The 17,617-nt window shown below is 30.0% G+C and overlaps 1 protein-coding gene across 1 annotated transcript in view; it reads left to right on the top strand.

Moving 5' to 3' along the window:
• LOC145260631 (adenylosuccinate synthetase isozyme 2-like) overlaps window positions 1-17,617 on the top strand; it is a 140,243-nt gene that overhangs the window by 84,213 nt on the left and 38,413 nt on the right. The window contains exons 4-5 of the mRNA XM_080118952.1: window positions 6,490-6,547; window positions 8,808-8,853. Coding sequence (XP_079975078.1) covers window positions 6,490-6,547; window positions 8,808-8,853 — 104 coding nt within the window. The remainder of the gene's footprint in view (window positions 1-6,489; window positions 6,548-8,807; window positions 8,854-17,617) is intronic.

Raw genomic sequence — 17,617 nt, 5'->3', positions numbered from 1 at the left:
CATGGAGTTCTCAATATAGCAGGTGGGAGTTAGTTGGTCGTGGAGAGAGTCAGAGACAGTTAGGAGAGACAGACAGGCGGACGTCTGAAGCGAGACGTCACTTCAGAAACTAAGATGTGAAACTTTGAGTTCTTAATGAGGAAATCCCGACCGGTCGTCAGAAAATAAATTCATCATGTGTTTGTGATAAAGCTCATCTTTGTGTTTGTGATTTCTACAAAAAGGTAAATTGTATTGTTATTATATGTCTGTGTTATAAAATGTCATTACAACAACATCACTCTCTCTAAGATACAACATCATATGTAATAAGACAAGAACTCTCACTAAGACTCATATCATTACTAATAAGAACTCTCACAAGAAAAAGCATCACTTATAATAGTCTCTCTCTAAGACTCTTTAATGAAACAACTATATAACAAATGCAACAAAATTTTTTTTATCTTTCAGCGAAAGAAAAAATTGTTTAAAAAAAAAAAAAAAAAAAAAAATTTATTGCAGACTGCTATCCTCTAGCCTCCTCCAGGTCCATTCTCAATTTTTTTTTTTTTTTTTTTTTTTTTTTTAATTTGTCAGTTATATGTATATTTTCAAAAACTTTGATATGAGAACTGTCAAAAAAATGAACATGGTATGTTCAAGTTAGTCCGACTTTAGTTCTGGGGTCAATTTGAAAACACCTCATATTTTCGTGACTCAAAATTGAAAAGAACACAAATGTTTTATTCACATAATTGATTTAAAAGCAAGTCTTTACACAAATATTGACAGATGTTAGACACATATTTCAAGAAAAGAACTCTTCTTTCCAGCACCATTCACATTTTGGGAGAAAATCTTAAGAGTTTGGTCAGATTGTCTGTAACATACATAATGATAATTTCACAGTTATTTTTGTCAAAGAAAGAGCATAAGACTGCTGATTGAAAGTTAAAACAAATTCACCAACAGATTGTTGCAAAGAAATCCTGCACAAAGATGCATACAATTGCTCAACACATATGCAAAATATTGTAACACATGTAACGTTACATATGTAACGTGGAAATTAAAACAACTTTGTACAGTGGCATAAGTTCTGTTTATAAGTTCAGGTGACAAAAATAAGCTACAAGGCACTGTGCTATGTTCTGTCTGCTTCAATGCTTCAAATCCCTGTTAAATTGATACAGAACAATGTCTGACCTGTCAACAACAAACATATCAACTGGGAGTGGTGTGTTCAACTGTGTCCAGAACATTCTCGGGTTGCTATTGTGAACACATCACGTCTCTGGAGATATTATTTACTCTTTCTTGTATGGTACATGACAGAAACAACTACATTGGCACCACTGCATGCAACAACTTCTCCAGGAAAGCGTTTGCCTTCATAAGTCGCCAACACCCAATCACCAACTTGCATTGTCATTCTCTTTCACCGGATACACAACGGTACCAGATGGTTTAATGTCACTGTTTGGTGCATGTCTATGCTTGAACCATCGCTACAGGCAAGCACATGCATTTTACTAATACTGCTAGCACCTTTGACACCTGACCATGGACAACCCTTCATACCAATGTACCTTCTATCCAAAATGTGAAGAACTTTTCAACATGAGAGAAAAAAAAACATCAAAACTTTGTCTCCGAATGAAGGAAAGCATTGAAGAATCCAAAATACCAATCTCCAGCATTCACAACTTCATACTACATAAAACGCCCCCATGGACCATGAAACAAGCAGAAATAAAACTGAATCTAAACAAAACCTAAATTTACCACAAACCCTATTGAATACCACAACGAACTCAAGCATTTAAAATTACAATATCCAGACTACACCTTTCTCTACACAGACGGGTCCAAAAGCAACAATCACACCAGATGTGCAACAACCTACCATAATACCACAATGAAGAAAAAACTTAAAAACGGAGCATCTATATTCACTGCAGAGACTATAGCTTATTGACCTAGCACTTGACATAATTTCAGAGGAAACTACTAAAATCTTCATCATCCTCACCGATTCTCTATCAGTCTTACTATCTATACAAAACCAAAAACAAGAGAATCCACTAACAATAAAGTTACTAGAAAAAAATCAATATCCTCTCAACCACCAAAAACATTATCTTTGTCTGGATCTCCAGCCATGTTGGAATCAAAGGCAATGACAGGGCAGATACAGCTGCAAAAAAATCTTCACACCTCCCAACTGACAATTATAAGATTCTTCATACTGACCTTAGACCCCGATAAAAGCACACATACAAAGAAAATGGCAACTACGATGTAATCAACATGAAAGCAACAAACTATACTCCATAAAACCTAAACTTAAGGAACGATGTCCAAACACTAAAAGATCACGCCGAGAAGATATAATACTGACTCGACTACGCATAGGACACCCCAATATAACACATTCATATATACTCAATGAAGAATCGGCACCAGAAGGCATCCCATGCCAAGAGAGGCTCAGTGGAACACATCCTAGTTAAATGTACTGACCTTGCACCAACCAGAAAACTGTACTATGTGGAAAACAATATGGAGGACCTTTTTGAAAAAGTCAACCCAATGAATATCCTATCATACCTAAAAAAAAGTAAATCTATATATGAAAATCTAAGAAAATTTAAAGACATCCATATATACATATTCAACTGTAAATACAACATCTGAAATATGCACACAGCTAATTTCTTTTGAAAAACTCTTCCGACTTTTAATGGCCAAAAAAAAAAAAAAAAAGCTGAAAAAGTTGTTAAACCCATTCAATCCAATCAAATCCAATCCTGACCATGGATCCTCACTTTTCACAAACTCTGAAATCTCTGACTCCGTTACATGAAATACCTTGACCTCTGACATGTCTCTATCAGCAACTCTGGAGAAGTCAGCAGATTATTGTACAACCTCTGCATTGGTATGTTTGGATATCACCCTTTGTCTGACGGCCCTGGATATGACCTTTAATTATATCCAGTGGTGAGGCCCCCAGCTTGCGGGTTTTGGGGAGTGTGGAGCCACCCTTTAATTGCTATTGCTCCCAGGTCTACTCTGACCCGGAGTGGTAGTACCTGTTAGGGTCCTAACTATGGGTTAAATAGAAACCGACTTGAAAACAAGTATATTCTATTAAAATTTTCTTCTGAATCTTTGGATTCGGCATTAAATAACCCGAAAAGGGTTGATATGCCATAAAACAAAAACGACCAACCTTTGCAGATCCCTCTATACCATCAACTTTGCCTTTGCCAGGAGATGTGGCAAAATACTTCCATATAACCTTTAATCTGCTGGACAAATCAATGACAAACTTCACTATGTATGTATTTTTAAACTCAGATGATGGCCCATCAGTATAGATAGTTAAAGTGTCATTTGCTTAAAATTGTAGAATGCACTGGTTAATAAATTGACGCTAGCCCTTGACCAAAGTGGCGTCTGGGTCTCATGTTGGTACTCATAGCTGTAGGTCATCGCGAAATCGATTTGCAACAACTGTTCATTTACATTCTTGTCTTCTTCAAAGGCTCTGCTTGGATGTGCTTTATTCGGACATGTTTTTGCTCCTGTGGAAAGACCCTACCCCTAAGATAGCTTCCTTAAGCTCCCCAACACAACCTTGTTTGTCATTCAACCTGAGATTACCAGTGTCATTCTTTCGCTATTCCTTCCACTGGACCATTTCTGCATCAAGCTTAGTAATAACCAGTCTCTTTCCAACCTGACACTTGTCACAGTTACCTTGCCAACAGGAAGTCAGCCAGTCATTATGGATTCCCTCACACAAAGCAGAAGGTCAGAAATGTTTGTCATACACAATACTAAGACCCTTCAGTTTGTGCATAAAGTTTTCATGTGTCTGACATTTGCACTGGTCCGGATGTTGATCTTTAAGTAACATTACATTAGTTTGTCTATGTGAGGCAAACTTGTTGAAGCTAATAGTAACGTCTGGGTAACACTTGGTGACTAGGGTGTGTGCTTTTTTCAAAAACATGACCAAGTAGTACTTTCTCATCTTTGTTTTCACCCCATTCTCCCAGACAGTCATCTGGTTTCTTATGCCAATCATGGTATAAACAATGTCAGTTCTGAAGAAAAAAAATCTTTGAACATTTTATGTTCTTCAGACAGGCCATGTTTGGTCCTACCTGATAGATTGCGTTCCATTTTCTCACTAAGTTTGATTCTTACTCATTTAGCCAAGCCAGCCACGGCAGCAACTTGTTTGGACAGTGACAACAGTAAGTTGGAAGTAAGTCTCTTGACAGCCTTCCCGAATGATTGTGGTGACTTGAACCCTGGACTGATTTTTACATTTCGTTTCTTGGACTGTTCTTCTTTCTGGACTTTCTTACACAATCAACACTTCCGAACTTGTTCAATGGTTTGTTGGCGGTGCCTTGCCAACTTGTCTTGTCATCTGGGCTTTTTAAACTCAAAGATGGGTAGCAATGCGTTCGTTCTCTTTTTTTTGATAGTCGAGATCTGATTCGGTCTTCCTCTTACTATCTGCACGGACACTTTCAGCACTGGTCTTTAGCATTTTACTATCCTCCATTCTGAAAAAATGGATGCAAAATACTGAATATTCAAAAAAGTTCTAGATTCTTGGATTTAACTTGAAACATGTTTTTCAATCATAAAACATTACAAAAGTTTGAAACGACCTTGAAAAATTTTTTTTTTTTTTTTTACCTATGCATTTCACACTCGTAACTATTTTTTGTAACATTTTTTATTTCTAAAATAGCTCAAGAGAAGGCAACAAAGTTTTTTCTTTAATGAATCTGTGAAAGGTTTTACCTTTGAAATAACAGGGGCCGATAATCCTAAACTTGCAAAGCTTCACAGACTTTGTAAAGTTTTTGGAATTGCATGTAAAAAGTTTTTCTGTGTGAATGTAACATACATAATTATACAAAATAGGCTGGTACTAAAAATTGGGCCTGAGTAGAGAAGCCAGGCTTCCTTTCTATCAAAGAGTAATGACCCTAGACTATTTTGCATTTGTAGCGAATCAAACTGCTTATTTATGTTGAAAGAATGAAGAGCTTTGTAATTAGATGTAGAATGGTTTAATTGCAGTCAAATATGAATATTGAAGAATTGAAATCGGCTTCCAGAACATGGAATGGGCCTTCAGGTGATTAACTGCGATGGGATAGGAATGCTGAGTCTTGTATCTGTATCCCCAGTAATTACTGACTTCCATAGTTGTTGTCTCACCATGGTTTGGCCAACTAATACTCTGGCCTACTTTTGGGGAAGATTGGAACTGCTCACCTGGAACTGTAAAGATTCAACGTCTCTGTCCACTGCACCACGGACCCCAAAGAGCAATGAAGTTTGGATTTTTGGTCTTATAAATCCAAGTTTTCATTCTTATCAGATCTTACATTGTCGGGTCCATATCTATATATATTTTTTTCTTTTTTTAATTGAAATCCTTTGCTGAAACTTAATATGTAGGGGATTTGGACCTATGGAACAAATTCAGTTTAGTTTTTAGCTGGTAAAAATAGCTGCTATGGAGTCAAAATTGAAAAATAAATTGAACTTGCCAGTCAACTGAATCTGTTCTTTTTATGCAGAAAGCGGGAGAACTATGTTTTGGTTTCAATTCTAGCTGATCGCGCCAAAGTCTTTTTTTAAAATTTTTTTTATAACCTTTGAAATCCCAATTATATACTGGGCTATGCCGGGTGACCACTGCTATATATTGGATACAATGTAATAATCAACAGAGAATTGACTCTATAATAATAAGTATGAAATCAGCCAAAATTAAAATATATTTAAGCATATTGTGTGACTGGGCATGCTGGGCAGCCTGCTAGTAGTTTAAATAAATAAATAAGTATATTATTTAGGTTTGTCAGTAATGTTAGCTTGGTGGTACCATAGAAGTACAGGATATAGTGCAGGTGCTAGTGTAATAGTAAGAATTAGATGGAGTTAATTCAGAGAATTTTTGCCATTACTAACCAGCAGAGAAAGCAAGGACAGGCCAAGAAAAACCCGAGAGGAAGTGATAAGCATGGATAAAAGGAATAAAAAAGACTTGGCTCGAGATCAGTTAGTTTGGAAATCAATTTCTGGAAACTATTCAATACATATAATGTAAAATGGATGTTAAACTATAATAATGCTTAATTTGGGTTTCAATAATTGTTTATTAAAATTTCAATTCATTGTTTTTTGTTTTTTTTGTTTTTTTTTGCAAGTGATATTTTTCAAATCTGAAGTCTTTGTTTTATTTTGATATAAAATGGATTTCGTTTTAATATGTTCTTTTCATCAATTTTTTTTTTTTTTTTTTTTTTTTTTTTAACCTTAAAATACATTTTTTACATTACATTTATTCATCCTAGTAGTACAGAAAAAAAAACCCTTCCCAAGAATTACATCTGGATACTGCTGATTAAACCTAATGAAAGGTATATGTAGCGAAAGATATGTATTTCCAATTTTCTTTTTCAGTGTTTGACCTTCATCTCAAATTGGATGGCGTCCAAGAAATGAAAAGAGGCAGAAATTCGTGAGTTGGATTCCTTTTAGTGTTGATTTATTTTATCCACAAAATGTCGTAGCATCATTCCCTTTATAACACCTTTATAATATTTTAAAATCATTTTAAAAAAAATCTAGATTTTCTGAGAATTATTGCCTGGAGATAATTTTTTTTATCCTGATCCCCCCCCCTCTCCGTCTCACAAAAATCTGAACTACTTCGAATCATCTCTTATTCTTCAAACTATTTACAAACTGGCATTGATTAGAGCGTTGATTGTCGTTTAGCCATAAAATTTTATATTTCCTTTTTAAAATAAAACTACTTGATCAATTTATATGATTTTGAGGATATATTTTCTTTCATGGATACATACACCATAAAGATTTTGGAATGTCTTCAAAAATAAAATCAATATTTTATTTTTCTTTTGAGTAAATTTAATATAATGGGGTTTTATCCTGATTAGATTGTGTATATTGGGGATTGCTTGTGAATTATTCCCGTGATGCTTACTCTTTTGGAGAGAGCAGGTTCAACTTGCTTAGGGTGAATGCTGCTGGCATATATATATATATATATATATATATATATATATATATATATGTTTTCAGAATATAATTATTAGGGATAGGACGATTCCAATATTTTTACCGATTCCGATTCTTCATAAATCTCCTAATAACTATAAGTGTTATTTTGTCCCGATTACTGTAAAAAAAAAAACAAAAAAAAAAAACATCTTAAATGTGCATATATTTTCTCAAACATAAAAACGCTTGTTCTGGAGTGATCTGGAGATTTTAGTCTTACTGGAAGTTTAAATCCATAAATATTTATTTTATTATCACTACAAGCAACGGAAGATGTTTTTATAAAAACAAAATCAAATAAAATAGATAATTAGACGAATCGGTTTTGTCATCGGAAAATAGGCTAAAAAATTTTCTGATTCCAATACCTCAAAAAGCTCTGATTTTTCCGATTCCCGATTCGATTAATCGTCCCAACACTAATAATTATTCACCGACACTGGTTTCGTTGTCTATGACTCCTCAGAGTGGCTGAATCTAGCGAGATTCGAAATCAGAATCCCATGGTCCAGCTACTTGTAAATGATGAAACACGTGTTAGTGGATAATTGTATTTTAAAAACAATATATATGCCACTCTCCATTTGGAGGTGCCAAATTGGTAAAAGGGAAAATTAACCCCAACTGGCATGTAGGTAAAGATGCACTTTCGTATAAATTATTGAATTCATTGAAAACGTATTGCAAAAACAAATAATTTATCTGGACTCTACTTTAATCTTTTTACCTGTGTATTACGTTATCAGAAACTTTTTTTTATATTATCCTTATTTTTTTTACTTGTGTTCATCCCTAACAAGGTATATCACCACTTGGACATAAGGGACTACTATTTGAGACGATGCCTAAGAAAGATTAGCAATATGTTGGTTTACATTACATTTAAACTTCTGCATATCAGTACAGTCAAGGAAGCAGGTAGCAGAAAGGGAATTCCAAAATCTAGCTGTTTGAAGGAAGAAACTATAGAGCAGAAAGCTTTCTGGCATTTAGGGACCTCAACAGTGAAGGGGTGTGATTTTGTTGCTGAAGGGGTTTGTCGGGGATATGTCCATTGAGGGGCCACAAGTGTAAGGAGTTCATTAGAACACATTCCATTAAAATATTTGTAAAACAAGCACAAAAATGCAATAATGCAGCGATGGGACAGGGGTTGGAGCTTAGTTGACAAAGTGGGATCTATTAGATTGAAAACTCTTTGGGACCTTATGCAAGAGGGAGAGGATAGTGATAGATGCACCAACAATACTCCATGCATGGGCGAATCGTGACCTTGTAGAGGTACGGAATACTCTCAGGTATGAGTAGTCTTCTAGCTCGATAGAGGCCCTTTTTTTTTTTTGCAGCAGCCTTCGCAATGTCCTCAATGTATTTGTTCCAGTTCATATTGTCAGTGAATGTTAGGCCGAGGAATTTGAAGGCAGAATTCTCAAGTAGGGTGTTATTTGTCATGGATAACTGTGGTTGGAGAGGCTTCTTGTAATTGTTAAAGGAGAGCAGCTTAGTCTTACTAACATTTCTTTATTTACTTTTATGCAAAAATAATTCTCTTCATATATGGCAGTTTTAATTCATGTGTTAAACCACAAAATTGTAGTTTTTCTATAAATAAGATTTGGCTAATATCTTTCCTCTGAAGAAAATAAAGTATTCATTTTCTTGATTAAAAAATCTGGTTTCATTTTGTATTGCAGGATTGGTACCACAAAGAAAGGAATTGGTCCAACATATGCCTCTAAGGTATGCAAATTCTGTTGTTGGAACCTTTTTTTATTTTTTTTTTAATATTGCATAATTTTTGCCAGAATATTTATGTTCAAGATGTGAATATCTTTCATATTGATATAATTCCAATTGTCCATTGACATTTTAAATCTGTGAGAACCCTGTCCTCTGACAGGGTTCACACAGATTTAAAATGTTTTTGACTTTTGCCTTGAAAAGGCTTTATTTCTGTTATTACTTTTAAAAAAATCCTTCAAAGTATGGACAAAGTCTTGCAAATATCTTGAAAAGGCCTTGAAAATTGTATTTATGTCCAGTAAAAATTTGTCGAAATATTAAAAATAAAATCAAAATCTCCCTCTATTTTGCTTTCATTTATAATTTAATTTGGGGTGGGGGTAGTGTGGCCGCCATAAATTTTAAATGACCCTTTTCCTCAAAAAAAAAAAAAAAAAAAAAAAAAAAAGAGGCTGGATGGTCCAAATAAAATGGATAAGACCGTAGCGATCTTGAAAATTGTGTTCTTTATGTCCAGTAAAAATTTATGAATTATTAAAAATAAAATCGAAATAAATACTATTAAATTATTTTAATAAAATTGGCATTAAAATATTTTTTAAATATTAAAAATAAAATCGAAATACATAGTTTTAAAGTTACATTGTGTTCTTATGGATACAAGAGTAACATCCCTTTATCATGAAATTATCTGTTTTTCAATATAACATCGGATCGTTTCATGATAAAAGGGATGTAACCACTCTTGTATCCACAATACTGGAAATTTAAAATTTTAATGTAAAATGAACAGTGTAGATCAATCCACAGTGGGGAAAATAACATTTAATCGCACTTGGTTGGCCATGGGTCAGGGAATGTAAATATGGTTGCTTTGTTTTAAGCAAAATGGGTGAACATGCCTTGAAATCGCACCTGACTGGCACTAAACACAAAACGAACGAAAGGTGTAAATAGTTGATCAGTTTTATTGCGCGTTAGAAAACTTTGTATAAATAACTATGACCTTTTTTAAAACTACTTCATGAAATAAAGAGAAATGAAAATGACTTTTCTTGTTGCCAATTAAGTTTTTTTATTATTATATCATTGTTTATATATCAAATTTTGTTTTGAAAACTTGAATTTTGCCTGGTGAGGAGACCTTGAAAAACTTTGAAAAGTCATTGAAAATGGACATAAAAAATCTGTACGAACCTTGTTCTTAGCATAGCCATAATTTTGCCGACGTCAAATGAAAGGGATGTTTGTCCAAATTCAACTTTGTATATATGAACAAAAACGCTGACAACTGACTTTTTTAATAGTTATTAACCAAAATTTGTAGGGGAAAAATTGTTGAAAAAGGATTTTCTCTGTATTTTCACTCTAAAATGTAACTATTTGAAAATATAAAAAGATTTCAACAAGTCAGCAAAGGAGTAAAAAAAAAAAAAATAAATAAATGTACAACAGATAAATCTTACCAAAGGCAAGATAAGTTACTCTTCTATTTACCGGTATAAGTTTTTGTAAAACACAAAAACTTATCTTAAAGCGTTTTTAGTTCAAAAGAAGCTGCATGTTCACTCAGTTCAGTTAAAATGGATGAAAAAAGATGTTGATCATAAACATTGGATGAAAAAAGATGTTGATGCATGAAAAAAATCGAAAAATAAACAAAATACTAATTAAACATTGCAGTTTTGCATGGTTGATATTTATTAAATGGTTTGACCAGTATTTTGTTTAATTTTTGACATTTTAACAATTATTGAGGGTCTTCGTGCAATGCTTATAAGGGCTTTTTTTTTTTCTTTCCCTCACTGAACAGTCGATACCCGGTTTTTTTTTGTTTTTTTTTTTTTTTTTTAACTGAAAAACTCTTTAAAATAAGTTAAAACACAAAAATAACTTATCCATCTAGGTAGAAGAGTAACTTATCTGTCTTAGGTAACATTTATTTTTTGTATATTTATTTTTTAACCTCTTTTTTGTTTTGTTGGCTACTATTAAAAATGCCTTAAAATTCCTACATTTTGATGTTAAAAATTTTATTTTAATTAAGCAACTGTTAAATTTCCCACTGTCAGTTTGAAATAAATATTATTAAACTTGTTTTGAAAATGATGGTTGGTGTTTGAAGCATAAAATGTTTTAACTTTTTAGTATTCCATGTTTCAAATGCTCTGCGTTTTTTCATTGCATATAACCAAATTAAAGTGATACGATAGTCTCGCAGAAAACTCTCACCCGATAATTCTACTTAATTATCACAGTTTTATTATATACAAAATAAGGCTAAAAATATTTAAACAATTTAGCAAAAAAAAAAAAATGACTGTACTTTGCACAGTTAATAGCTTGCAACCACTTTTTTTTTCTTTTTTTTTTTTTTTGCTGCCCTCTTTTTTTTCTCTGATTATTCTTGTCAAAAATGCAAGGTGCTTTCAAACACCTTGCATTTTTGACAAGATGCATTTTATACATATATGGCACAGATGAAAATCATATTCCAAGTAATAATTCTTCGATATACTCGCATATCATGCAAAAAAAATATCCTTGCCAAAAATTAAAAAAATCTGAGTGCAATTAAGAAACAAAAATTAGAATAAATCCGGATTTAATTTTCAAAAATGGTCGTACGACTTAAAATGCAAAACTTTTAGATGTAAATAGTACAGTTGTACATTTCAATGGGAATTTAAATAAGATAATTCAATTTTTTATTTTTCACAAAACCTGATTTCAATTTTGAAAAGAAAATCTTTTTATTAGGAAAAACTTAATTTGAATGAGGGAATCAACAAATTTTATTAGCTATGTAAAAATTTTTTTTTTTTTTTTGGCTATAATCAGCTGACATACTTCCTAACTTTTGGTGTGTCTGTTAGCAGAAGCAGTGACAAGGCATATCAGTTCCTTCACTTTTATTGTTCGTCAGTATTTTCTATTGTGAAACAATTGATTAAAATAAAAATACGACATTACTGAAAAATATATAATAAAAATTAACAAAATTATAAAAAGATAAAAATAACACAATTGGTCTTTATTTGCACTTTTAATAACAAAATTAGAACAGTTTTGGATTTGGAATTTTATAAAATATATTTATGAAATTTAAAAAATAAATTTTTAGTTTCTGAATTTATATAATAAGTATATGAATGTCTATTAACACATCTTTTGCCCTTTCTGCGTTAAATATTCCTTCTTTTTTGTATCCAAGCAGGCAAATTTGTTTGTCGGCTATTAGGCTTACCAACCATTGCATTATACTAAACGTGTTCGAAGTTTCATCTAATAGGTCTTTCATTACTGTTTTAGTGATGCACAGTTCTGCGCATAATAAACTAAATTCATTGCTCCATAAACTAAATAGTTCATTACTTAAAAGATTTTTCAATGTGTTTTCAGTAATTCTTTTTTTAAAAAAAAAAAAGAAAGTCTAATTTCACCATTCTTAATTAAAATAAGACCAAAAAAACTTTTCAATGATTATTAAATAAAGAGAACGATCGGAAAAACGTTCATGCACCAGGGAGATTTAAGCATGAGAGAAAAAAGTGAAGGAACTAATTTGCCTTATCTCCAATTCCGGTAGCAGACACACTGGAAGTTAGGAAGTACATTAGCTGACTATTACCAAAATTGTTTTGTTATTGTACCATAAATTTGGCTTATTGGTCCCTTGACAAAGGAGAGGTTGGACCTAGTAATTCACTCCCATTCGCCCGTTTGTCCGCTTTCTCAATAACCATGCCTTGGATTTTTTTTTTTTTTTTTTTTTTTTTTGCACAAACATTAGCCATGGTAATAAAAGTAAATTTTTACCAGAACGGATTTTCCAGGATAAATCTGGGTATCCCCCTCCCCATCCCCGTTAGAGGGCATTATAGGAGTAAAGTTGCCCCCAAATCGTTCATCCGATAGCACCTTTTCTAATAACCATGCCTTGGAATTTTTTAAAATTTTGCACAAACATTAGTCATGGTGAAAGTAATTTTTTTTTTTTTTTTTTACTTATGGAGGTGGAGGGGGGGGGGATCCCACATGCTCGGCTTGTTCCTAGACTGTTAGAATTTAATATTTTGGCTAATTCGTTAATCATTTTTGGAGAATGTCAAATCTGAAAACTTTTTTTTCTTTAAATTAAATTTAAACATTTAAAAACGATTAATGACATTTTTAAAACTTTCTCAAATTCTCCAAAGAATTCAAAGTTGCAAGAGTTTAGAAAGCCATTTTTAATATGGGAGAGGGAGAAGCATTGAAAATGCTCGAATATGCCCCAAAACAATTTTTTATTTATAAAAATAAAACTACTGAATCAATCACATGATTTTTAGAATGCAATATTTTCTTTCCATCATGTGTGTGTACATCATACAGATTTTTTCTTTTTTTTTTTTTTTATTATGTAGGGGAGTTCTGGACAAGCACAAGTTTTTTTTTTTTTTTTTTTTTTTTTTTTAAGCTTTTATCATCCAATAATTTATGGAGGTTAAAGAAACATTACCTTAACAAAAACAATGATAGTTTCTTAAAAATTTGGTTGAATAAGATAATGACCAACTGATACCATAATAATTGAACTTTGAAAATCCCATTTAAAAAATGGGTTATAGTTGGCTAATGTACTTCCTAATACCTGATGTAGCGCTACCAGAAGCAGTGACAAGGCAAATCAGTTCTTTCACTTTTTCTCTCTCGCATAAATTATTTATTTTGATTTCCATTATTTGATTTATATACTTTCATAAACCTATTTATTATATAAATTCAAATAAAAAATTTATTTTTAAAATTTTATAAAAAAAAAAATATTTTTATACTTTCATAAACCTATTTATTATATAAATTCAAATAAAAAATTTATTTTTAAAATTTTATAAAAAAAAAAATATTTTTATAATTTCATAAACATTTATTATATAAATTCAAATAAAAAATTTATTTTTAAAATTTTATAAAAAAAAAAATATTTTTATAATTTCATAAACATTTATTATATAAATTCAAATAAAAAATTAATTTTTAAAATTTTATAAAAAAAAAAATATTTTTATAATTTCATAAACATTTATTATATAAATTCAAATAAAAAATTTATTTTTAAAATTTTATAAAAAAAAAAATATTTTTATAATTTCATAAACATTTATTATATAAATTCAAATAAAAAATTTATTTTTAAAATTTTATAAAAAAAAAAATATTTTTATACTTTCATAAACCTATTTATTATATAAATTCAAATAAAAAATTTATTTTTAAAATTTTATAAAAAAAAAATATTTTTATAATTTCATAAACATTTATTATATAAATTCAAATAAAAAATTTATTTTTAAAATTTTATAAAAAAAAAAATATTTTTATAATTTCATAAACATTTATTATATAAATTCAAATAAAAAATTTATTTTTAAAATTTTATAAAAAAAAATATTTTTATAATTTCATAAACATTTATTATATAAATTCAAATAAAAAATTTATTTTTAAAATTTTATAAAAAAAAAAATATTTTTATAATTTCATAAACATTTATTATATAAATTCAAATAAAAAATTTATTTTTAAAATTTTATAAAAAAAAATATTTTTATAATTTCATAAACATTTATTATATAAATTCAAATAAAAAATTTATTTTTAAAATTTTATAAAAAAAAAAATATTTTTATAATTTCATAAACATTTATTATATAAATTCAAATAAAAAATTTATTTTTAAAATTTTATAAAAAAAAATATTTTTATAATTTCATAAACATTATATAAATTCAAATAAAAAATTTATTTTTAAAATTTTATAAAAAAAAAATATTTTTATAATTTCATAAACATTTATTATATAAATTCAAATAAAAAAACTTATTTTTAAAATTAAAAAAAGTATTTTTATAATTTCATAAACATAAAATTCTTATAAAATTGCAAATAAAATAACTTATTTTTTAATTTTGTTATTAAAGGTGCAAATAAAGACTAATTATTTTTGTAATTTTTATTATATATTTTTCAACAATGTCTTTCTCTATTTTATTTTAATGAATTGCTTAAAAATACTGAAGAACGATAAAAGTGAAAGGAACTGATTTGCCTTGTTAGCACTTCCGGTAGCACTACGTTGAAAATTAGGAAGTATGTTTTAAAAAAAAACAAAAAAAAACACCCAGGTAACGCTGAATAAATACAGACTATTTATTTCTAATGTAAATCATACAGACCTCTTTTTATTAATCAAGCCAAAGATAAGCAAATGGTTGTACGGCTAAGCTGGTCAAATTGATGCCTCTTGAAATGCATACAAGATGACCCCTCACACCATTTTTAACCATTTTGCTATGATCTTAATTTGTCCATTTTGAAAAAAATTAACCACCAAATAAGGTAACTACTTTATCAATATTTTCACGGTTAAGCAGCGTTATCTCTTAGTTTATTTTTTATAAGCAAAAGAAACTATCCACCAACCAGTGACTATTACTTTAACTCTATTTTTTTTTATATGTATGAGGTGCCTTAAATAAGTTTCCAGACTTTTTTTTCGTATGGGCACTTTTATTGATAGTGTACACACATTAAACTCTAGTCCCCTTCAAAGTAATCTCCTCCAGCTGCAATGCACTTGTATCGTTCCAACAGCTTCTGCAAGGTCTCGTGGAAGTTCTTTTGTGAGAGTGTGTGAATGACCCTCATAACAGCCTCTTTCATCTCCTCAACTGTCTCATAACAATAGTCTCTAAGGTTTTCCTTGAGCTTAGGGAATAACCAAAAGTCACAGGGAGAAAGTTCTGGACTATAGGGAGGGTGCGGAACCGTCTTGATGCCAATCTTGGTCAAATAGTCTGACCGTCTCTGAGTAACTTTGGGACAAATTTTGCGCAAATCTTCTGCAGACGGTCCTTATCCATGAAATTCGTTATTTGGCCAATCAACTCTGTTGTTCTGACTTCCTTACTCCTCCCACACCTCACCATCCCTCAGCCTGAAGCATTTCATACGTTTCTGTGACATTTTTTCCAATTTTAAAAAAGTTTTATTGCATATCGTTCTTCTAAACTGTCCTCACACCCAAATTGCATTTTTGAAATTCACCAGCTGTGACAATCAGGCTTTAGTAGGGTGTATTCCAATTCCTGCTGTAGCTGTTCATTTGAACCTGAAATCATAAAAATTGGTCAGTCGTCTGATAAGATGTATAGCAATAACATACTGAATTTTCAAGCGTCTTCAACAACTTTAAATACCTGTACAAAAAAGTCTGGAAACTTATTGAATGCACCTCGTATAACTTACATATCTTAATAAAAATCTATTGTTATTGTAAAATGAAGTTTTTATTTGTTTATAAATTACTTCCCTTAAACATTAACATAATATTTAATGGTTTAAACAATTTTGTAAAAAAAAAAATTCTATTCAGATTTTTCTGTCTATTCAAGAATTATTAAAAAAACAAATCTACAGAAAATCTTTGTACCAAAAATTACGTAAATTGATTCTTTTATTTTTTATTTTTTAACTAAGAAAATCAAGTTTTATCAAGAAGCGAGACAGGATCCAAGAACCACCATTTTTTTTGTTTTGAAATTAAGGACGACAATTTATCGGTTACTGGGATTTTGTTTGTATTCAAAATATTTGAAACTTTTTAATCATTAAAAAATTGTAAATTTTGATTTTCTTCGTTAAAAATAAAAAACTACTTGATCAATTTACATGATGTTTGGAATACGACATACGTACATTGTAAAGATTTTATTATTATTTTTTTAATTAATGAAATTCTACATATGCACCTTAATTTTAGATAAACTTATCGGCACTTCTGCATTATGCGGATGGTGGTCATCTTTTTTGGTGCGTTTCACTGAACTGTCGCCAGGTGATGCTTCTCAGTCTAAGAACTTATGCAGACTTTTTGTTGACACAATTTTACTTATATTTGAAAAAATGTTTCGGAAAAAAAAATATCTAATGTTGCATTAATTCGGAAAAATGTTTCCTTTAAATTTGTTGGTGACCCTTCAAGGTTGCTTTAATTTGAAAAATGTTTCATTTAAATTATTTGTTTGAAAGCAAAAAAAGCAATTTTATTTTATAAAAATCTAATGTTGCTTTCATTACAAAATTGTTTTAATTAAATTATATTTTCTTATGTAGACTTTTAAATTATATATTGATACATTTTTATACAAAAACTGTTTTGGTTTTCAAATTATATGTTTCTGTTTGGAAAAAATTCCTTGTTACTTATTTGCCGTGATATTTGACAAAGAAGAAATTGGAGTTATCACCCTCCTCCTAACAATGGCCGCCATGTGCATACTGCAGAAGTGCCAACTTATCAAATCACAATCAGTAGTTAATGAAGTGGGAAGCTGATTTATTGGTACCAATTGTCAGTTACATTCTAAAGCACAAAATCCAATGCTTAAAATTTTATACAATATTTAGAGTAAAACTTTAAAAACAATTAAAATAAAGATATATAAAATAAATAAAAATAAAATAGTAGTAATTAAATAAAATTAAATTAAGCTGATAAGGTCATGAATACATAAGAGATAAAATTAAAAAAAAAATTTATTAATGAATATAAGTTAAAATTATAAAATGGAACAAAATAGACAATGATAGATTGAAGTAAAATATGTTGTTAATCACAATTGAATAATATTAATACAAAAGAATAGCTTAGGATATTAAATACATTATTACTTGAGAATTTATGGATAAAATATTAAATAACTTAAGTATGGGG

Source organism: Euprymna scolopes, chromosome 36, assembly GCF_053919585.1.
Source record: "Euprymna scolopes isolate OS-2025 chromosome 36, ASM5391958v1, whole genome shotgun sequence".
NCBI lineage: Eukaryota > Metazoa > Mollusca > Cephalopoda > Sepiida > Sepiolidae > Euprymna > Euprymna scolopes.
Note: the sequence above shows the minus strand (reverse complement) of the source record. Positions and strands in the feature narration are given on the sequence as shown.